Source organism: Branchiostoma lanceolatum, chromosome 9 (genome assembly GCF_035083965.1).
Source record: "Branchiostoma lanceolatum isolate klBraLanc5 chromosome 9, klBraLanc5.hap2, whole genome shotgun sequence".
Lineage (NCBI taxonomy): Eukaryota > Metazoa > Chordata > Leptocardii > Amphioxiformes > Branchiostomatidae > Branchiostoma > Branchiostoma lanceolatum.
This window is the reverse complement of record NC_089730.1, coordinates 1,976,374-1,999,321: the sequence shown is the minus strand read 5'-3', so window position 1 is coordinate 1,999,321 and position 22,948 is coordinate 1,976,374. Positions and strand designations below refer to the sequence as shown.

Genomic DNA, 22,948 nt, shown 5'->3' with positions numbered 1-22,948 from the left:
TAGAAACCCCCTAATTCAAGAATGATCGCGTCTGAATGTGTCACGTGATCTTATTTCCGTAGAGCATGCCGGGAAATCTGTCGTGTTGGAACCAAAATGGCCGACGCCAGCCGACAGGAAAAATTGGCCTCAGCCAGAAAAAAGGTATTTTAAAGAAATGATTCCTTTCCCTGTAATATTTAAGACAGCGACGTGAGTATGGTGATGTCATGAGGTTGATTCTTTGCTATAGTCTGCATTTATTGTACCTTAACCGCGGTTGACGGAACCGGCAACTTTTATAAATGTGCGTGGCGATAATTTTTTTTAAACCCATGTGAAGATTTATTATTTTTGTTAACAAATTTCAACGGGGTTCTAGTTTATGATGTAGTTCACCAATTGTCCTTCACTTCAGTTGTGATTTAAGTTACTAAGTACTGGGTACCCTGGTAACTCGTATTTTTAAGGCGTGTGGTCCTTGGTTTAATTAGAATTGTAAACATATTTGAAAAGTGAAGGTATGCATTTGCATACACCTGTTGGAATTAAGAAAACAACCATTAAGTGACAATTTAGGGATTTTGTTGTTGTTTAATATATGCACAGAACCTATATTTGCGTGGTCATTTTTCAGTCTTGTCAAATGCTGCACGTGGCAGTCGTACTCGTAGCGCTATAACGCCTGCCGAGGTAGATAGTCAGATATAATCAATTTGTCTGGAACTGGCAGGCTACTTATAGAAAATCTATTGGGACCTTCATCATGCTCCCTTTTCCATAAGACATGGGCGAGCTTTTTTGATTTGCTGTTATTTGTAGGAAAATCTATTTCATTCCTGTAATCCTGGCGAGGTTGCAAGGTAACTGACCTCCTGAATTTAGCAGAAGGCATAGGTGGTCCTTGAGAAATTAGCATAAAGCATTGTCGGAACACTTTAGTATGTCCATTGCATATGAATGCACTTCGAAGTCCATCCTACAGGCACACACATACATTTCCTTAGTCACATGCAGACACTAGATTTAAGTCTTAGAAAGTTAGATTGGCTGGAGATCTAGAACTAGTAATTTTGACTGAAACTGAAAGCACGCCCCTGTCACACACAGCCAACCATGACCGCCTTAGTACCAGACCATGGTTGTCCACTTACCTTAAAAAAGTATTTGTAATAGCCTTCGGCTAGTTGGGTAGCCCTGACTGTTATTTTTTTGCAGCCAAATAAATAAATCAAAACAAATCTGTGGGTCACTATGTGGGTCACTATGTGCCAGCAGACTATCATCATCTTAGCAGACTATGAATTGTGACAAAACAAACTTGGGAAAAAAATGAAAGTCATATTCTTCTCACATGCGGTTAGAGGAGCAAAGTGGAGCTAGATTAGAAATTAAGTAATGGATTCTAGACTACTCCCAACCCAATGCAGAATTTCTTCCTGCCTTGTATGCTATATATAGATGTTGTATTGTAATTCACTTTTGTTTGCTTCTTGCAGTTGAAACAGTTCCAACAGAGGAAAACACCTACCGGCTCTCCTGCTCCGAAGAACAAGAAGTCTGACAAGAACAGCAGGAGACAGATACTGACAGAGAACCACTCCCCACAGCCAGAGAACGGACCGCTGAACAACAGTCCCAATATACCAGCACAAGTGCCTGTAACTAGTGTAAGTAAAACTCAGCTTCTACAGATATACAGACACACACACACACATACACACACACACACCACAGCCAGAGAACGGACCCCTGAAGGACAGCCGAAACATACCAGCGCAAGTGCCTGTAAGTATCTACAGTCAGACACACATGTACATGCAAGCACACAGATCTAGACACACAGATGCACATTGTACAGACACACACACACACACACATACAAACACACATACATGGCCTGGGAACATACCCCTCAGCAACAGTCCAAATATACCAGCACAAGTGCCTGTAACTAGTGTAAGTAGAACTCCGTTTCTACATAGTATGCATACACACACACACATACATACATACAAAAAATCGTACATGCTACAAACATGTAGCTATGTGACATGAATAAACAGATGGCTCAAGTCAAAGGCTCAGAAGAAAAGAGTCGTGGTGACTAAACAACCCAATCTTTCCTACAGGCTTCACCTGAAGAAGTTCAAGGTCACAACAACAGTGTAGCCGACTCCGTCTTTGATGGGTAGGTCCATATTACTTACATATTACCATAAATATTATACAAACTATTTGCGGAGAGAACATACATAATGTAGGAGACTTTGGCAGCTACAGTAGGTTTGGACACCAGCTAGAAGGAGAAGCGTGGCTGTACATTTGATGCAAAACGTGATTCATTTGACTAATACAATAACTATAATTATTGTTTTTGAACACACATGTAACAAAAAATGTTGAATTTGGTATAGTAGTGTTTCATATGCTATTTCTCTTTTTCAGTCCTGCCTCAATTGAACTGTCCAATGACCTAAATGCCATCCATGTGAGTACACTAGAGATATTTTGATAAATCTATTAAAACTTGTAATATCTAATACTAGAAATAGAGCATCAAGGGAAAAATTGAAATGCCACAAGTCTTAATTTTAGTTTTATTAGCTTTCTGCATTTGTGAAACATTGCTCAGCAAAACATCAAAAACGGTTTTAATGGATAACTTCATTTTAAAAATATGCTGTAACGTATCTTATTTATTTGTTTATTTGTATTACAGGAAGGTATAGAAAATAACAACAAGTACCAAAGGGTTGTGAGAACCAGTAGTGTGATCGAGCTCACCAATACAAACAGCACAAGCAGCAGCACACCATCCAATCAGAACAGTCCACACAGGTGAGTTAGGTTTTCATGCAAACCTTGAGTGCATTTCTGAGCTAAGCATGCTAATTCAGTCTGGTGCTTAACAAGCCACTTGTGTATATAGCGTCTTGAAGTCTGTGGATGACTTATGGAAGCTTATACCACTTCACTACGGGACATACAGTACCGCCCTGGTCATAGTTAACAGCCATTTGCATCACTGACACTTGTCTGACCCGTCACTGACAACCCTCTGAAGAACATTGACGCGTCAGGAATATTTTCTGACGAGTCATTGACGAGAAATGTCGGTGTGCTATCGCGTCAGAGTTATGTAGGTATAATCTAAAAGATTAGGTGCACAGAAACAGTTTTGGGTGCACAACATACGAATGTGAAAAGAAGATAACAAAACCTAATTACAATATAAACCTTACTGCTCCTCTTTAGATCTTGAACCTCAAATTTTCACTTTTTAGGAAATGATACAACAAAGGTTTTCCTATTTTTTTCCGATACTCATATATCAAGAATATGCTGTATACTAGGTGTACAATAATGCCTTTCTGTACTAGTACATAAACCTGCATAAATATCTAGATAGGTGTATAGTCCAAAAACTGAAATTATTTTTTCTTTTTTTAACTTAAAGCCCAACTGTACACTGGTGACAGACTTGAACCAGAACACTGGGTGCTCACAAAATGAAAACAAGTAAACTGTAAATCCTGAAAAGTTTGTGTTGGTTTTATTGCAAAATCATAACACTGAATATGTGTTTCTTTTTGTGTACAACAGAACTGTTTCAACCAGAAACACTGTGAAAAATTCCTTTTCCAACCTACCACGAAATAAAATCACTGCAGAAGTAAATGCATTTTACAGTGCCCTAATTTCTTTGTTGAGAATTGTTTTGTTTTGTTCCAGACCAACATCATCCACAGAGAGCCTACGTCAGATATCCATGCAACTGAACGGACTGGTATCAGAGGTACACATAGTTACAACACTGTCATATGTAATACACGTTTGTAATATATGAACAAGAGTACAGGCAAGCATATCAAATTGATGAATGTTCCAATAATTATATGTTGTCCTTGTCTGACCATCAAGTTTATCAAAGTATACAAAAGAAACTGTCATTGATAAATTACTACTCAATTGCCTTGCACATACAAACTTTTTTTTATTGAATAAAGTTACTGAAAACACACCTTTATTGGCTTCTGCATTCGGGGTGTAGCAAGCTTCTTCTGTTTGCCTTAGGGGTCCTCTTTCTGTATGAATATTTTTATATTTAGTAAGATTGCTGCTTGTCTTAGTAAATGTCTTCTCTTTTTGTTCAGCAACTGTCTTATGTTATGACAGATCCACAGCAGACAAGTATTTGTCATGTTACTGAATAGAAAATTTTTTTGAAATACAGTATAGAAAAAAATCAGTTAATCAGAATCTTGTAGGTGAGAGAAATGTCAAATGAACTTGACTTGTAAATGACAGTTACCGACATGACGAAGCCATTCACAGAAGCTTAAGCCAGCATTGCCATTTCACTCAAAACTTATATACTGTGTGTGACTTTAAACTAAGACATCCTTACTAAACTATGGGAAAACTGGAGGTATCGTCCTGCTCATGTAACTTATACCCCTTTGTTCCTATCTCTCTCTCTGCTGGACCCTAATAGTGCTAATACTTTCTGTACATGTAGGTACAAAGGCTGACATACCCCCCTGAGTTGGTCAGAATGGTGGGGCCCGAACGCCCGGTAATTTGATTTTGATATGATTGTGCTTTTGATTCTCGCACTTGTGTTTAAAATTTAATCAGGGTGGTGGGCTCCAATTTCAATTGAATGGCTTGAGGCTGCTAGTTGTTTACATATCAAATTTAACATCACTCTATCTCTGTTATTACTTTATCAACTGCTATGTATCATTGGAATGTTTAGATCTCTTAACAATGATGCCAAATTTGCCATGAACCTCAGTCCACAAAGTTTTACAAAATGAGAGCACAATCAAAAATTTCTGAGGGAAACACTGCCTTCAGCATCTCAGTCATCTGTCTCATGTTCTTGCAGATGACTAACTTGCAGTTCATAATCAAGTTACAAGTACAAAAAAAGTCAATTTGAGGGTGAAATCAGAGAAAGTGGGATGATACATGTAGAAAGGAAGATCAGAGCCAACAACAATTAAAAGTTATGTTTGAATCATCTTGTAGCATACTGTCATCACTTAGAGAATTAGATCATGATGTGTACTACATTGTAGATAGAGGGAGCATGTCTATATCTAGAAACTAAAGTATAGAGGGCCAAAAGGTGTTGGTTTAAAATAGATAAGAGTAATAAAATAACCAGCACGAGTCATAGGGACTACACATGTGTTCAAAGTACACAAAAAACTAACCAGCTCACCATAGATATGATTTAGCTTGAAGCACTTACTTCTACTTGGTGTGTGTGTGTGTGACTTTCTCCTACCTCGGTAGTATATGTGGTGCTTTGTGACACATAACATGTAGGGGGACTGAGCTCTGAGTCAGCTTTTCTAACAAGATTACTTCTTTCTTTCTTTAGAGAATGTTAGTAGCCTAACCTTTCTTGCATTTTTTTGATACTCACTGTTTAAATCTGAGGGTCTTACATATGCATTTGTTAGCTGTTGTGTCTTTTCTGCTTTTAAGAGAAAGATCTTGCGTTTAATTTTGTACATTTTTGATGTTAAACTTGAAGAGAGTTTCATTACACTAAATTCCTAGATAACGTTTTATGTAGTTCATATTGTTTGTGTTTTGTGAAGACTGTCCCATTGTAGATACTGTATTTTGATCAGTTATTCATTAAAAACTATTGTAAATAGTGTACATTTGTAAATTTGTTACATAAGGAACCTTACGTTCGTAAATCACAATTCAAAATCGTTGCAATGAAATGGAACAAAATAAGGATTTCTATCTGCCCTCCCCACATGTCCTGTTGTTTTGTTTCCTCAGAGTCTGACAAATGGGGAGGATGCTGAAATAGAGACGTTCTCCAACCCTGGTGGTGTTACAGAACTGCAGGTAGGGGGCGCACCTGTACATGTATGTTCTCCTGGAGTCCCGGTATACTAGTACTCAAGGCAGCTGAGCTTTAGTAAGAATTAAGCCTGCAGCTAAACTTATACCTGATCAAGTCGTGCATGATACAAAATCTAGCATGTACATGTATATTACAGTGGTTATATTGTGGCCATTGCAATGTTTCAATGTTACAACTTAGTGATGAATAATTCATTTGAATCCAGATTAAATGTATGAAGCTATAACTTGGGTTTTGTACAGTACTAGAATCAATTTTTGCATGGCTTCTAGATATATCATATACATATGGGAGGTCCATGTATTGGTAACCCTTGCTTGACAGTCAAAGAATGCTACTTCAGATGCACTTTTTTACACTTATCTGTGTGCAGAAGTGTTCAACGTTGCTTGTCTGCCATTCCAGACTCAGAATCAGGAGTTAGTGGCAAACATTGAGACAACCAGACAGACAAACCAGCAGTTAACAGTACAGCTGCAAGAACTGGTAAATTCTACATTGTTAATACATTAGAGCAAAATGGTAAATTTAAAGAGATTTACTAATACCCAGTCTTTATTGTATGTACACTTTATATGTTCAAGATATTCTTGAGAAGGTATTGATAGCACTGTAAATTTCCTGTTGGCACTCTTAGGGTATTGGGAGTTGAAGTTAACACGGGTGTTGTTGTTTTTTTTTTCTACTTATTCTTTAGAAAAGTCAGAACTCCAGACTACAACAAGAGTTAGGCCAGGTTCGGTCTGACTGTCAGCAACAGAGTCAGAAGGAGGTAGTGTCACTTAGAGAACAACTTCAGGTACTTACAACAGTTGTGTGTTTAAGTATACTGCAAATGCAGAAATGTTCACGGTGATTTTATGTCCACGGTTTTCGCAGTGAACTCTTCAGCGCAAACTTAAAACCACCGCAGAACTTTTTGCCCACCCGTGACTGTAGCTTCTATTTCAAATGCGAACTTAAAAACACTGTGAACACTCCATTTTTTAGGCATAACACACCAGTTTTTTACAGTAAGTATAAGGTGCATAAGACCAGATAGGATGCACCCGACTGGCTTTTTATAAGTGCGGTGGGATCTTTAACATGCTCAAGGCATTTGACTTTTGAATATGCTTCGGCGTACTATGACATCGCTATAGTTTTGTGGTTTTACATATTTTACATGCCTTGTTTTATTTCCTTGTGTATCCCCAAAGGTACACATCCAGACTATAGGCATCCTAGTCGCTGAGAAGTCAGAACTACAGACTCAGCTGTCCCACACACATAACGCTGCTAGACAAAAATCAAGTAAGTCATACTCACTCCTTCACAGTTTCAGTACAAAATCATAGAATAGAATTATAAAGAGTAAAGGAATACAATCATGTACATTTGTATTCTCCATATCTGTATCAACTATGTAGCGGGTATAACCCCCTTTAGTGTAATACATGAGCTAAATAGTTTGGATGTAAAAAAATTTTCCACTCTGTGCTTTAGTCTCTGATATCAATTTGTTTTTTTTTACCAAACTGTTTTTTATAGAACTGATACATAAAATTATACATGCATATGAATGATCTTTGTTTGAGTTATACTATAATTTGTAGTGTTATCTAATATTTAAAATTTTATCTTATATTGACTCAATCATCATCACTCTACAGTACCTTCCCAGTGAAGCAGTAAACTGTTGATGCTCTAAACCACCCTTAGACATCTAAAGGTTGAGTATTAATTTTCCTGTGCTTTTCCCAGATGAAGCGGAGGACTACAAGAGCAGATTGCAGGCCTCCCGTCAGAGACTTGCTGACCTGGAGAGAGAAGCAACCAGCACAGCAAACTATAGTAGACAATATGAAAAGGTATGGATTCTGTAACACAATATTCATAGAAGTTTAACAAACATGTACATTTTATGAAATTTTTAACATCACACCCAACAAAAGTTTGCTACTTTGAAGACCTTTTGATGTGCTCTAGATCTCTGTCTCTACTTTAACCTGTGAAGTCGGATCTTGCCTCGGAGTTTGGCATGTTGCACTATAATTTTAGAGATTGTACGACATCGAAATGCAACATTCTTTTTAATTTAATTCAATAATCGTTTTGATGAAAGTTAAGGTTACTCAATTAACATTATACATAATATAATGTGTCTGTACCAAATATACACCCATATCTGTTATTCAACAAGAGAAACAAATAGTGAATGCTGCATGTATTATTCTATATTGTACATTTTGCACTGTCTTGTACTAATAATATTTTTTTTTTATCTTGCAGGCTAATAAGCAACTTGCAAAGGAGAAGGATGACTTGAAAATGGAAGTGTATAAATTAAAGTAAGCCAACTTTCTGTTCCACATTTAAGTATGTAACTTTGATACATGTATGTATATGAAGAGTTTTGGAAAACCTATATCTCTATTTGAACAATACATGTATGTGTATTGTTAAGTCATCGGGTGGTTTACTATGAATATAATGAACTTCTTTTTCTTGCAGTCGTGCCAAAGATGAAATGTCACAGCAAAATTCCGAGCTGACAGAAAGATTACAAGCAAAGGTAGGGAGAGTATGATGTGTACATAACCTTAGATTTACGATCATTTTATAAATCTTCAACAAGTCTAAGTTTGTCATGATGAGTAAATACCCAATAAGGTAATTTTGTTCCATGTACACGGAACAAAATTACTACATGGAACAAAACATGGAACAAAATGACTTTCTTGGGTATTTACTGATCATAAAAAACTTAGCATGTACAATGTATGTCTGACTGTTTTATGTCATAGCACGTACTTAGTACTTTGAATCTGTTAAACTTTACGGTAGTTAAGCTTTAACTGTAAAAATATACCCTGCTACTGAAACAGCAACGCAATTTGCTGCCCTTGCTGTCCTATGTGGTACTACAAGGGTCTAAACAAACTCTCTCTCTCTCTATCCAAATTAACATCTCTTCAAATTAATTCCCCATCATATGGGGGTTGGGCGTGCTTGCACATGGATGGGGAGCCCGTGGACTCTTCATCAAGTGCAGGTCTTTTTTGTAGCAAGAGTTTTTATGGCTTGATCCCCTAACGCCAACCCAAACCCTACTGTAGGTCTTACAAACAACAAAAACAACAAGGGTCTGAATGAACAACAAATATAATGGCATGTCTTGATATTTCCCCCCTCTGCAGGCACAAATGTGCTCCACCATGGAACAGGAGGTCCAGACCCTGCGAGGACAGCTGAGTATGAGTGAGCTGCGGGTACAGCAGCTGTCCAGCCACACGGACAGCCAGGAGACACAGCAGCACATGGACAGGCTACAGGAGGAGAGGAATGATCTGGAGAGGAAAGTGCTGCAGGTGGGTTCATGAGATTCACCACATTTGTGGAAAGATTGACATAACAGGTGAATATCACTTTTTCAAGATGTTCACCGGGACTCAAGACTGGTCTACTCACATTGGGAAGAACCTAATCTTTTTGATAAGTGTGACGGGTTCTTTAACAAGATCAAGGTGTGGCTGTCTGCAAACACGGGACCTCTGGCTTAACGTCAAATCAGAGGGGGGGACCAAAAACTGAAATTATTTACTTGTGCATCAAGAATCCTGTCTACAATGGCCTCTTGTCTTCTCTGACCATTTTTTTAAGTCCCTTGAATGGTTAAATTTACAAGTTTGACTTTGAGTGAACTATGTAGTGGTAATGTTTGAAAACTTCTGTGTTTCTTTTGTGCTGCAGTACACACAAGCATTCCAGCAGCTATCTGCAGAGAGGGAACAACTCACGCAGCAGTATCAGGATCACAGCAGCCACCTGCAGCAGCAGCTACATCAGCTGGTCCAACAGGTGCATTTATGATCACATCACTTGTCTCAATCATATATATCATTATAGACTAGACCAGTCTTCTCACAAGTGCCATCTAGTAGTATGAAAGAGTACTGCAGCTGATGTCATTTCAAGACTTATTAATCATTATGTTGTCCATATTACATGTAGGTGTCATCAGTAACAGAAGAAAGAGACAGATTGCTGTCCAGACACCAGGAGATGGAGTACAGAATATCACAGCTAGAGGGCGCTGCAGGTTAGTGCAACATCTGCAATTCAACTTTCATCAAAGAAGTGTTGCTTGCAATTGTGCTTCATCATACAAAATATGACAAAAAATGTGGTAATGTTAGCAAACAAGCTCAATGATAATTTTTTTGCATAGCATGTTGAACCAAATAGTCATAACATGTACACGTAAATATGAGTAAATAAAAAAAAGTGGTGTTACCTTACATTGCAGAAAATGTACTGTTAACCCACACCTATTCAATTTCTTGGTTTTCCGATTTTCTAAAAACTTCAGTTACCATTTTGGATGTAAATGAACCCCAAAGGCTCATAATTTGGCACCAACAGTTCAGGAGAAATATTAGTTTTCTTCCTAGTTGTGGCACTTTTCCATCCATCAAGGTATTAAATGTGCAAGATTCATTGTATGGATGTTAACCAGTCTAGTACATGTATGTTACCAATATGTCTGTTGTCGCTGGCAACATTCGTATCTATTACAGGATGTGTTTCTTGTCTTTGTTTCCCCCAAACATTTCCATTAATTTCCTGCAAAAAATTGAGATCTAAGAAATTTCACTGAGGTGAAGAAAATTACGATACAATGAATGTATTGTTTCTGTTTGTAGTTGATGAAACTGATGGAGAAAGAAAAAACAACAGTGGGACCAATGACAGTGGAGTAACACCAGAGGAGGAGCCAGCGGGTACCAGTATGGAGATGGAACAGGTGGTACAGGAGAGGGACCAAATCCTGCAGCAATATCATGAACAGGTAGGGGGCGCCAATGAGCCATGTGGCTGAATACAAGCTTTAGAGTTCAGTTGAAATACCAATACAAAAACAGTGAGAGGAATAGTTGCAGGTCAGTATCCCAGGGATGCTGCTTGACATATACTATTTGCAAGGATATGATATCATATATAGAAAATTGATAGGATTGACTTCTGTTGACTTTTTATTAACGCTTTTAATTATTACCTTATGTTAACTTATAGTGACCCATATATATTATTGTAAGAAGTGAATATTCAAAGGTACACATGTACATGTTTGTTGTTGCTGTACTACCATGCCAGATTTAAGTTTATCTGTACAAGATGTATGCGACAGTTTGTAATGATGTTGCTAACAGTTATCTTCTTTTGCAGGTTAACGACAATGCACAGTTAAGTAGGTAAGGACCATCTTTCTACATTTGTTCTTCCCTGCCATTGTTTCCGTTTGAAGCACGTCGACCGAAGTTGGCATCTTTTAAAAAGTTGCCTTGCAGTTTTCCTTACAGTCACTAGGTGGCTCTTTGGGCGAAATCTGATTTCTAGAAAGTTGTCTGACAATACAGATTTGAAAGTTTTGTAGCAGTTGTTTTTCCAGGTTGTTTGAGGGGATTTCTGTACATTTGTAGGTCAGAAAATATTTTATTCCTTTTTTATGTAGTATGTGCTTCAGGATACTGAGCTTGTCATTCCTTTAATGAATAAAGGGATTTGTTATCAGGTCGTTGTGTATAAATTCATTCGCTGTACTTAAATATTTCTGTGTCACCTGGCCTTTACAGACTAGTAGCAGAGAAGGAGGATAGAGTCCTGGAACTCGAGAGTGCGTTGGCGCGGCTCGGAGAGGCGGACATCGACCGTGACCAGCTGCTGGAGGACATGCAAAACGACAAGGCCACCATCAGCCGCGCCATGGCGCAGAACAAAGAACTCAAGAACCAGCTGGGAGAACTGCAGACAGGCTTCATCAAAGTGGTCAGTACCCTTTGTTTTGAGTAATGTATTAGCTCCACTCCTGTGGTGTGGCCAAAATATTTCAGGCTTCAAGTACTGTGCAACAATCAGGAGGCAAAACTAAAATGTTTTGGACAGCAAAATTTTCATACACTTGTTTAACATTGTACAGCAGTGAGTGAGCTACTTTTTTTAGTATATTTGCATTCATTATTTCACATTTCTTAGTCTTTCCAATAACCTCCTTGGTCTTTCCAACATTTACAAATGTATGAATAGTGCAAGAAACAAGGTCTGTTATTTTTCTGTGTGGCACCATAAAAATAAATGATAATGGCTGCAAGGTGTAAACAATAATAACTGTGTGGTGTATTTAGTTCTGTGACACCTAGTCCCAGAATATCATTATGCAGTGCAATAGACTTGATTCAGCTTATTGTATAATTAAGTCTCCTTCAAATTCTGCATAGAACCTCTTTAGATTGCCATTACTATCAAAACATGGAGTTTGGTTGTGTTGCACTTTTATATTAGAGCAATGATAAGGCTGATCTGAGGGAAACCCTTTACTGTTAGTGTTGTTAATTTAGGTCTCCCAGTGCTGTCATGTTTTGTTTTTGATTGCCATTTCATACAATGTCGTGGTGTTTGTTTGTGTTTCCTGTAGAGTAATGACAAGGCTGAGTTGACTGAAGCTCTACAGTCTGAGCGACACGCCACGTCGGAGCTCAGCAGAACAGTCGAGGAGCAGGGAGAGGAACTGAAATCCCTCAGGGAAGAGGTAAGTACTACTGACAACGGATGCCTCTGTCAGAAATATCTTACCTTTTTACCTTTGTCAAGAAGGTAGTGTTTTGTTAGTGACTAAATCGTAAATGGCCTATTGCTCAAGAAGATATGTAAGGATTATCATCCTAGGTCTGAGATTGTACTTTATGCTGACATGCACCACATTCCAACACATCTTTCATGCTCAAATGAGTTTGAATGTGGACAAAAATGAAGTAATCCACTTGTGATGTAAGCAGTTTGTGTAACAGAAGTATGAACTCCTCTATTGTTGGGCAAAGTTTGATTGATTATTACTGTACCTCAGTCCTTTAAAACAGGTATTGTTTTTGGTTTGTCTGGTTTTGTTGGTATGTGTCCGTATGTATGGATATATTGCACAGCTGTATACAAATACAATCTGTTAGGCAAAGATGTTGTGACTGGAGACTGGTAGGATTGGAAGGTTGACTTGGCCCGGGTTCAAAGTTGTTCCCCCAAGCTGGCAGGAAGTGATATGTTACCTCATTTCCTGTATTCAATTTTCTACTTGATGTCTGTTGCCAGTGGGAAAATGCATGGGCAGAAAAAGAGAAATTCACAATGATAAAGGAAACAAGAAATTCACAAAAAATCTCTGATATCTTGTTGTATTTGCCGCAGGTGAAGTCCAAACAGCTGCAGGTGTCTGAGCTGACCAGTAGTGGGGAGGACCTGATGAAACAGCTGATGCAGCAGTCACAGCTGGCGGACAGGATGAGACACTACGAGGCACAGGGACAGCTGACAGACATGTTACAGAGGGAACTGGCTTCAGCACAGGTACGGCAGACTTCACACCCGTACCCATACTGACTTAGTTGGGACCCTTCCAGTTCCACAGGCCCTTATAGCAGCACTGAGAATGTAGTAGTAGTAGTACACGTGTATAGCAATGCTGCATGTTGTAATTGGGAATCTCATAAACACACTCAGACAAGCCAAAACATCAAGTCACTTGTCTTGTCTAGTGTTTCTTCTTTATCATTATGTTTTACCCCAATTAAAAACGAAACATCAAGTCACTCCCTTGGGGTGAGCAAAAATGGGTCTTATTCTGGTCTGCCCTTTTGACAGCTACACTAAGTTTTGTAGAATTTGTATAGAAAATGGAATATAGTCACTAGCTTACTAAAGCCAAAAGTTACAAATGCCATGTACCTCATAAAAGCTTGTTAAGAGAAGTGTAGTATTTAATTTTTGAATAAATCTCTACATTTCCAGTCTCTATTGTCGTGGTAAGGTTTTAGTCAACTGAACTTAGGTAGCTTTTGCCATACCTTCTCTGCTGATTCACAATTGCTGTTGCCCCCTCCCCCCTCAGGAAACCATCAACACATTGTCTGCTCAGAACACCGAACTGAAGATTCAGTTGGACAGCAGGCCTGTAGATCAGAACCCAGATACTAGCACAGGTAAGGGCCTTCATGTATATACATTGTACCCTGCATTACCTCCATGAAAACGGAGGTATGATTTCTGGATCCAAAGTGGCAGAATGTGAGGTGGTGTAAGTGGAGACTTTCAGGATGGAAGGGTGGTTTGAGCTGGGCCCAAGGACCCGCCGAAAGGCCTCTCAAACCAAGTTACATATCTGTATGAAGTTCCTGCCATTGTACAAATCAAGCCCTAATTTGCAGAAATGATATAAATTGTCAGTATACAATTGTCTCAAAACGATTTTGAACTTTATTATACTTACACCAGAAATACTTTTTACAAGGGTATTCAATCTTACACAATTTTTCCATAAACATTCTAATGATACCAGTTAGGCAGTAGTAAAAATCTGTTATTTTTCTTTCTTTCTGTAAGATGTTTGACTCGTCTGGTAAGATAACTAACCTGTAGGATTGTATGTTGTTGCAGAAAACGTCACAAATTCAGCCGAACTATACGAACACCTGGACAACTCAGATGTGGTAAGTTAAAAGTAGTCATCTGTTACAAGACGTTCAATTGGACATGTGAGTTGTAGCTAGCAATTTGGTTGGTGGATAAGAAGGAGGGCCTGTATGGAGGATGGGGAATAATGATAACAATGGGACTGTCTTATGGAGGCATTTTTGCCTGCAGTTTAGGACGTGGTTGCCGTGTGGCATCACTGACTGGTATGTTCCGTATAGTACGAGTGTATTAGCACAGGCGCCTAGACCCCAGGATGAAAGAGCTCAGAATTAAAGAGGGCATTAAAACATTGAAAGCCTTTCCTGGTGGGATTTTTGGTGAAATCTTTGCAATTCTGGGGTGAGTATGACAGGTTAGCCTTCATACAAATGTACTTGTAGAATTTGTTGACAAAAACGACCTTTCTCCATCTTTTTATCTTCTGGACCCCTGGGAGATAGTGCAATGGTCGCGAGCGGGCCCTTGTAAGGCAAATGGTCTAACTCAAGTGCTCTCGCTCGGGGATGCTCTCGTAATTCTGATAGATGACGGTCTGCAGAACAGGTCAGAATTTAAGGGTAAGTTTTCTTGGTCAGAATCTTTGGTTCCTGAGATAGTGACACCTAATTTCTGTGTACTTCCCTATAGGAATGCATGTATTATTGGCCCAAACTAGAATACCCTAATCCCCCCTGAAGGTCAATACACTCTGCAGCCATAGGACAGCTGGAGATGGGAGATGGAGAGAGACTCTCTGATTGAGACATTTGTGCCTGCAGTTCAGGATATAGTCACCGTGTGGCATCACTGACTGGTGTTTATTGTTCCCTGCTGTAGGTTAGTACACTGTCTGCAGCCATACGACAGCTGGAGATGGAGAGAGACTCTCTGATGGAGACATTTGAGGACCAGAGAAGAACACATCACCTCCTGGTGGAGGAGATGGACAAACTCAGGGAGGAACAGGAGCAAAGAGGTCCGTGGAATCTTTTTCGGGGAGGGATGTATATCCCACCAAAAATTTGAAAAATGAGGAAAAGTTGGTCACTTTTTCGTACTTCATGCCTTCTACACACAAAACTGAATTACAACCCTTACTGCTTCATTTCAGAGCTTGTGTCTAAAGATTCTACTTAAACATTTTAAACAAGGAATACAAGAAACTTAAATTTTTCTGGCTTGAATATCAACAATTTGCTGTATACTAGTGTATGATAATAGTTGTTACTTAACCTACAGAATTTGTAAACCCTACACAAATATTTGGATGCATCAGGGCACCCACAGAATTAGGTGCACAACTCCAATTTTGGCTGCATAAAAGTGATTATGCACCTAGTATTTCGAGCCCTGTTTACTATACTAAACTCAAAGAGATCACAGATAGATATTGTAACTCACTAACTGCATTTAAGTTTGCATGGTTTTGATTTCTTGTAAGGTAGAAAATGGAGTGTTCGCTGTGGTTTTTAAGTTCGTGTTTAAGACAATAGTAGACATGGAGGTAGGAGGGCAAAAAACTTTGCGGTGGTTTTAAGCTCGCAGCGAAGAGCTTACCACGGAAACTGCGAAGATAAAACCACCGCAAACATTTCTGCATTTACAGTACTGTGGTTCTGTGAACTTTAATCTGACTGTCTGCCCCCCACCCCCACAGCCCTGACCGAGGGCTACATCCCCCAGGAGAAACACAACCATCTTCAGGAGGCCATGGACAAGCTTCAGGATCGCTTCAGCACCGTCATGAGGGACAAGGCAGAACTCAGCGAGAAAGTACAGGAGCTAGAACACCTCAACATGCAGCTGAGCGGAGAGACTGAGACTATAGGTTTGTTTGTTTTGATGCTTGTTTGTTTGTTTGTATTGCATATCCGGTAAGCTGCCTCATGGCATAACGCACAAGGTTTGTACTGCACTGTACAAGTTGTAGATTTGCAGATTTATTTGATCCACTCACACCGAGATTGACCCCTAACTCTATGATAAGTGTGATGGGTTCTTTTGCGTGCTTGAAGTGTGGCTCTCCTCAAACCGACTTCCTTTTAACGTCCTATCCGAGGGACGTCCCTAACTGAAGCTAGGTAGTACTACACATTTTCACCTGAGGTAAAGTGAGGAGATCTATGTTATCTGCCTTTCTGAAAGGGGCATGTCAGGGGATTCTGGGCCAAACACCCTGCCATTACACCACTGCGACACCACCTGAGTTGTTGCCTTGTACATGTAGTTTTATACAGTAACAATAGAATTCGTCACGGTTTCTGCGGGATGTTTGGTCAACGTCGCATCAGAACTTTGTCTATTGCATACGATATCTTTTCTCCCACAACATTTTGGAAACAATACGCGACATTGTATACGTACAAACACAACCTTATACCATGCGCTCTGTCGAACTTCTGCCGTGCTGAGATTTTTGATTGACATGTGTCTTTTTCCAGGTGAATACATCACCCTGTACCACTACCAGCGTGCTGCGTTACACCAAAGAGCGAGAGAAAAGGACGAGTTTATCACCAGATTAGCGATTGACAGAGAAGACATGCAGGTACGTAGCAACTCCTCCATTGGTTGTTTTTAAGTGCCTATGACACCATGTACCAGAACACAACAGGATTATGTTAATATACAACAATTAGAATTGCATTTACATTTCTACCACAGTTACTGGGTTTCTGTCCAAATACAATGTACACAGTTCTTGCATTAGGCACAAAATTACAACAACAAAAAATCATGCTTCTGGCTTAGTATATCTGAGGTGATTATAAGTAGTTGATTTTCTGGTCACAGAAAAACAGAAGCCTGTTTAGAAACTAGCTTTAAAGATCATAATGTTGCTTAATCATTGTGATTACATACAATGTAGTACATGCTTTTATGATATTTCAAAGTACATTTTTTGTGAGCCACTGTCCCATTTTCTGAACTGGTTCGCTGTGTTCCAGATATTCGATTTTTTTTTAAAGCATATTAAGCATAATGGTAAATTGATGAGCTTAATACTACTTGATTGCCCAGGTTGAGGCAACTGTCCATGGACTTATCATCGGTTTCCCCCAATTGTCAACCTGCCCTCTTCTGCATCAGAACATGAACATATTTTGGATCTTTCACTTCCAGAACAAGTTGGGCGAGCTACAGAACCTTGTCATGCAGATGCTAACAGAAAGGGGGCAGTCCTTCACCTTCCCTGAGGAGCTGACGTTCCCTGCTGCCACCAGCTCCACCCAGTCCAGTCCTGTCCACAGGCCTGAGCAGAAAACCTTCGGTGGGAGTCTGGAGGACTCCACTCTGGATGGGATAGAAGGTCAGGCTGGCGTCCTTCATTAACATGTGTCTGTCTTAGTGTTCTAGCCAGCACGAAATTTTGACGGATAAAAATGTTGCCCAACCCGTAATTTTTTATGGACAAAAATCGGCATTTAAAGATAAAGAAAGAGCTAAGAGTTTGTGTAATCTTTCACCAAAAGAGTTGTCATTTAGTCTACCAGCAAAATTTGCCCCTCAAAATGCAGGAAATAGCGTTTCATGGGGTTAACAAATTTTCCTGGGGGAGCATGCCCCCAAACCGCCCTAGGATTGTCGCGCCATCTGTCAAACAAATTTGAGATGATGGGTAAAAATTTCAGGCTGGCTAGATCATTGGGCCACACCAATCGTTATCTAATTTCTCTAATTTTCCGCTTCAATTTTTTCTGAAATTTGAAAATCAAAAAAAATCACATGAATCATTTCAGTACTTTACAGACAAAAAAATTGAAAGTTGATTTTCCCGTCCAAAAGCTGTCTTTTAAGCTCTAAATTAACGTTTCGGAGCGAAATATGATGAATTAAACCCCAAATGCTCATACTCAGTCATATAATGATGGCAGCAATAGTTGTTGTCCTAGTTGTAACAGGTGCATCATTATTATCCCTCTTTGGTGGTTCAGTCTAAGCGGATGTCACAACATTATCATATATATATAGTCAGGCTGTGTGGACCAATCATAAGCCTCCATTCCTGTTAGTTACACAGCCATAGCATCATAAGTATGGGTTTAATTGAAAAAGAAAGTCATGCATATTTTAGATAATGACCATGTAGGAATGATGGGATTTCAACTTTTGAACAGTGTCAGTTTGAATTGGCTACAATAACGTTAATGACCTGCATTTCTCTGTGTTTGCTGTGACATAACGCTTGGTCATTGACCTATAACCACCTCAAAAACAACCTTGTTTGCCTCACTCACTCGGTTGTTTATTCAGTGTAATAGGTTACTGACCAGGTGTTGTCACAATTTACACCTCAGGGTAGGTCATTAACCCTTGATTAAAAGCTGTTATTGTTTGAAGTGTGATATATTGACTTTGTGGCTAGTGTGGTCCAGCACTGGATGCCAGTATCTTTGTTTTTTTCATGAATTCTTTTGTTTCAATCGTGTGCTCTCATAACTTCCTGCAAAAATCAGAGAATCAAGAAATTGCATTGGTGTGGCCTGATTAATTCAAAAAATTGTATCACTCACTCAGGAGTTAGAAAATACATTTGTCACAGAAGACTTAGATTTTTAGCAGTGTATGTAGTTAATTCGAATTTATCACCCCAAAGTTGGGGCATCAAGCAAAGACAGAATTTTTATTTAGTGTCACCAGTAGAAGAAGTACTGGCTTGTACCGTCAAGGTTTATACAAGAGTCCAAGTAAGGGTCTTTTGACTAAGTAACTTCTAACTAAGAGTCTTTAAGATCACCTACCTCTATATTGCTGTAGGTAAGTTTGATATTGCTTACTCTGTCATCTTACATGCATGTAAAAAGGCCCTATGAAACAGACGAGCTACATGCACAATGTTGATACATGTATCTCACACTGTCCCCCATTTCTACAGATTATGACTCTGACGAGTCCTCCGAGGCGTCCTCGTACAGCGAAGACCACCGGATCACCACGGGACCTAACAACGAGCCCGTGGAGCTTCCCGCGCAGCCACAAGAGATCGACACGACCGCTCGCCAGATCATCGACCTCATCCAGGAGATCAAACAACCGGTGTCGCCCAACTTCACCTCCCACATACAGACCCCCCACATCCCCATGTGTAAATGCTGTACAGGCAACGTACTACTGGTCTAACCATTCTTAACATTCACACATTTGTAGGGCTACGGCAAATTATTATATGATGACTTTTTTGCTTCACAATGTCTATATCACCCTCTACATAGTTGAGCATTAGAAAGACTTTTAGAAATGGTACACGTTTGCCTAAAAAAATTATTCGTCCTACCCCTTTAATCCAATCTCTTTCCTTGTGCTCTTAATTACTTGCAAATAGAGAAAGAAATGTTCAAGCTTCAGATTCCTTCAATTTTAAATAGTAATGAATCCAGTAAGTCCCGTATGGTGTAATTTTTGTACAACTTGAATTACACTAGGACCTACCAAAAACAACTCCAGCTCAAGGAAAATCAGTTGTGTTGCAATTCTGAAATGTCTTATGGGAAAAGAAGGCTTATTTTTTTCCATCAGAATTCATTGAAAATGAATTACAACAGGATGTGGAAAAAGACACAGGTGGTATTGTCTGAACAGATTACTTGCAGTATCTCTATGATTATGCATGCTATCCTTATTGTCCTTCAATTTGCATATGCAATATTGTACAGTTCTGGGTCAGTGTCGCAAATGTCAAATTTTCCTTTGGCTTACAATATAGAAAATGTAGACACTAATTTACTTCTTCAGATGCTTTATTGTCAGTATTCCATAAAGAAGACTTCCGTACATTGATGCAATTGCAGCAAGAGATTTACCTTTGTAGTAAAATTGAATCTGTGACATTAAATATGGTAAAAACAATAGAAACCATAGAGACGCAATGTCAGAAGTTTCTACTGTTGCTGTAGCAGCCCCTTTAAATATGTCAAAAATACCTTTTTTTATGTTGAACTTGTGACTATGGGAAAGAATTATGAATGTAGCCATATTTTGGTGAATTACAATATTATATTTATGTTATCTAATGCATTGCTAGCATTACCTGTTATAATGTATATTGGCAGATTTTTCAATTATGTAATGTTCCAAAAGATATTATCTGTACAGAAAGATTATATCCTTAAAAGGGACATCATTGGAAGATGTTAATTGTCTACTTCATAACATTATTCATTCATAAACGTTCTGTTAGTGAAATAGATTTAGTAGGTCTTTTTTTCCACAGCAAAAGATGAACTGACCTGAAAACTGAAAGTCAGCCGCAAAGTCTAGACTTATATTCTTGTCAGCAGTAGTTTGAATTTTCTTGATCTTTTTTTATGAATCACATTTTTTCTTCCATCTACTCAAACTTTAAGATTTCCTCACATTTGGCCTTTCCCAAAGTTGTACATTCCCTTGAGTTAACTACCTTTGAAGGAACCAGAGTTCAGTTACAGCTTGTTATTTTTCAAACCAAAATTATCCCCTTATCAAAATACTTGTGTCCACGTGGTGTAGGGGTCAGTGCACTCTGCTCCTCTGTAGATCTGGTCCTAATTCAATGGAGCCAGTGGCCTGGGTTTTTGCCCAGGTCTAGGCACGACTAGAAAAGAGTAACATCATTCTTTTAGATGGGAACATAAAGCCAGCAGCCCCGTGTATGAGGAAGCATATAGCATCAAATCTTTTCTCATAAAAGGACCCAATGCACTTATCAAACAGTATGGGTGACCTGGCGTGCTTGGCTGAAAACGTGAGCCGCATTGCACCACCACCACTTGAAAAAGCATCATGGTTCACCTCTGTTGAGGATGACTGCTTCACCTTTACCTTATTATACTACTGCCCTTTAAGACGTGTTCCACTTATGTAATACACTTAGTGGACTGGTCACTGACCTTTTTTGAGTGGGGGACAATGTGTGCATACAGTACACACACCAACGCATGCTAGGTGGGGTGATCTTTTTGCTGCTTGCTTTGTTGTGTCAAGTGGACAGTCAGTTTATTAGGGAATGTTCATGATTAACCGATCAGTTCTGAAGAATGCTCCATTTATGGAACAAAATACAACATGTTTTGGGGAGAACTCAGCTCTAGAAGGTTTCAACTCTGATAATTTCATTAGGTAACCTAAGACCACCGCATTTTAAAGAATTCAAAATCAAAGATAACGCCATTTTTTTTCTTAAATTTGGCAGTCTTATATAGGGTACCTAACGGAGTTGACATTATGTGGAATGTAAGCTTAGTGAATGAAACTGCTGACAAAATGTCCAGTGGGTATATTGGGGGCGTGTTGTGGGCATGTCAGGCAGATTTTGTTGGTACAGAGACAACAGACAAATATGACCTTACAACTTCCAAAGGGATAGTACCTACAAGACTTAGTAACATAAGGGAAATGCTTTTGGCTAAAAAGTTGCCATTCATTTGTATGTAACACATAGGAATTTACCATACTTTTTGTTCATTGCATTGTACCATAATAGTTTTGTTTATTTAGAACAGGTATGGAAGTTCTCACGCCACCTCACCCCATCCCAAATATCATCTGGTTGGTCCCTAAGAATGCTCTCCAGGTGAATGTAGGGACAGTTCTTATCTGTTCTTGTCAGCATTTCTTGATAAGGACCACTTGCTCCAATATTTGATATGTACATAATACAACCCCTTCTCTCTTTATTGGATTCTATATGTAGTACCTATCTGGTTAAATAGCAAACTGACACTTTTGCTTACTTGGTAAAAAAGTGAAGACAATCAACTCGAACTAAATTTCTTACTCTGTAACATGGTAAAAATAATTGAGTTTTGTCTGCAAAACCCCCTTATAAGAAAAGAACAAAATGTGCATACATTTACTTTGTAATCTAAAAAACATGCAATTATACTTTTATGTATATGTAACTCTACATACTATTGGTTAGACATAATCGTATATTTATGTTCCTTGTATCTAGCGTACATGTATACAAATTTGTCATAGTGAATACTTTTCTGTTATTATTATTTTTTTGCTGCTCAGCAATGTAATGAAATGAAATTATGCGTACTATCAAACTTGAGGAAAGTCTACACCTGAGTTGTATAGCACGAAAAAGAACTTGCTACTGCGTTAACCAGGTAATATAACATTGTAATATATGTTTAAGTAAGCTCCAAACTGTACAGTGTTAAATATGAAATGTGTTATATTTTATCGGTAGACTGCTATAGTTCACCTTGCATGATACTGCTGACTGTATCGGTTGATATGATTGGATGAGACCAGGACCGGATACCAACCATGATGAATAGAAGATTTTCTTTCTAAAGGAAGCATCGAAACTTGTCTGTTTGTCTCATTTCTTTCAAGACACTCAAACTTTGTTGTATTTAACAAGATTTCTGACAGACTTTTGATATAGCTAAGACTATGTTCTAAGAGTATCAGTATCACCATACTTAGACTACTTTCCGCAAGCTAAGTTTCTGCCCTTTTACTGATTGGGAAATTTAGTCTCCAGAAACCTTTATTAAACATATTGCACATAGCCCTGATGACTGCTCAGAATCGAACGATTCTGACTCACAATTAAAAGGTCAACCAATGAGAGGACGGCAATTACCGGTTTGACCA

General features: G+C 38.8%; 1 protein-coding gene across 3 annotated transcripts; it reads left to right on the top strand.

Annotated features, from left to right (window-relative positions):
• Nucleotides 1–50: 50 nt before the first annotated feature.
• Nucleotides 51–22,656, top strand: LOC136441330 (golgin subfamily A member 2-like). 3 transcript variants are annotated; one of them, XM_066437564.1, is made up of 29 exons: nucleotides 51–144; nucleotides 1,479–1,640; nucleotides 2,112–2,170; nucleotides 2,428–2,470; nucleotides 2,702–2,820; nucleotides 3,715–3,778; nucleotides 4,502–4,558; nucleotides 5,791–5,859; nucleotides 6,284–6,364; nucleotides 6,576–6,677; nucleotides 7,078–7,171; nucleotides 7,622–7,728; nucleotides 8,150–8,208; nucleotides 8,372–8,432; nucleotides 9,058–9,228; nucleotides 9,611–9,718; nucleotides 9,872–9,959; nucleotides 10,564–10,709; nucleotides 11,087–11,112; nucleotides 11,494–11,686; nucleotides 12,333–12,446; nucleotides 13,097–13,255; nucleotides 13,797–13,887; nucleotides 14,342–14,394; nucleotides 15,197–15,335; nucleotides 16,017–16,187; nucleotides 16,801–16,907; nucleotides 17,483–17,669; nucleotides 19,236–22,656. In XM_066437564.1, exons 1-29 carry the CDS (start codon nucleotides 97–99, stop codon nucleotides 19,478–19,480), a joined length of 3,123 nt encoding a protein of 1,040 aa, XP_066293661.1. In that variant the 5' UTR covers nucleotides 51–96; the 3' UTR covers nucleotides 19,481–22,656. The 3 variants fall into 3 exon arrangements, with proteins under 3 accessions (XP_066293661.1, XP_066293662.1, XP_066293663.1); XM_066437565.1 differs by lacking the exon at nucleotides 4,502–4,558; XM_066437566.1 differs by lacking the exons at nucleotides 51–144; nucleotides 1,479–1,640 and adding an exon at nucleotides 1,777–1,929.
• The last annotated feature ends 292 nt before the right edge of the window (nucleotides 22,657–22,948 follow it).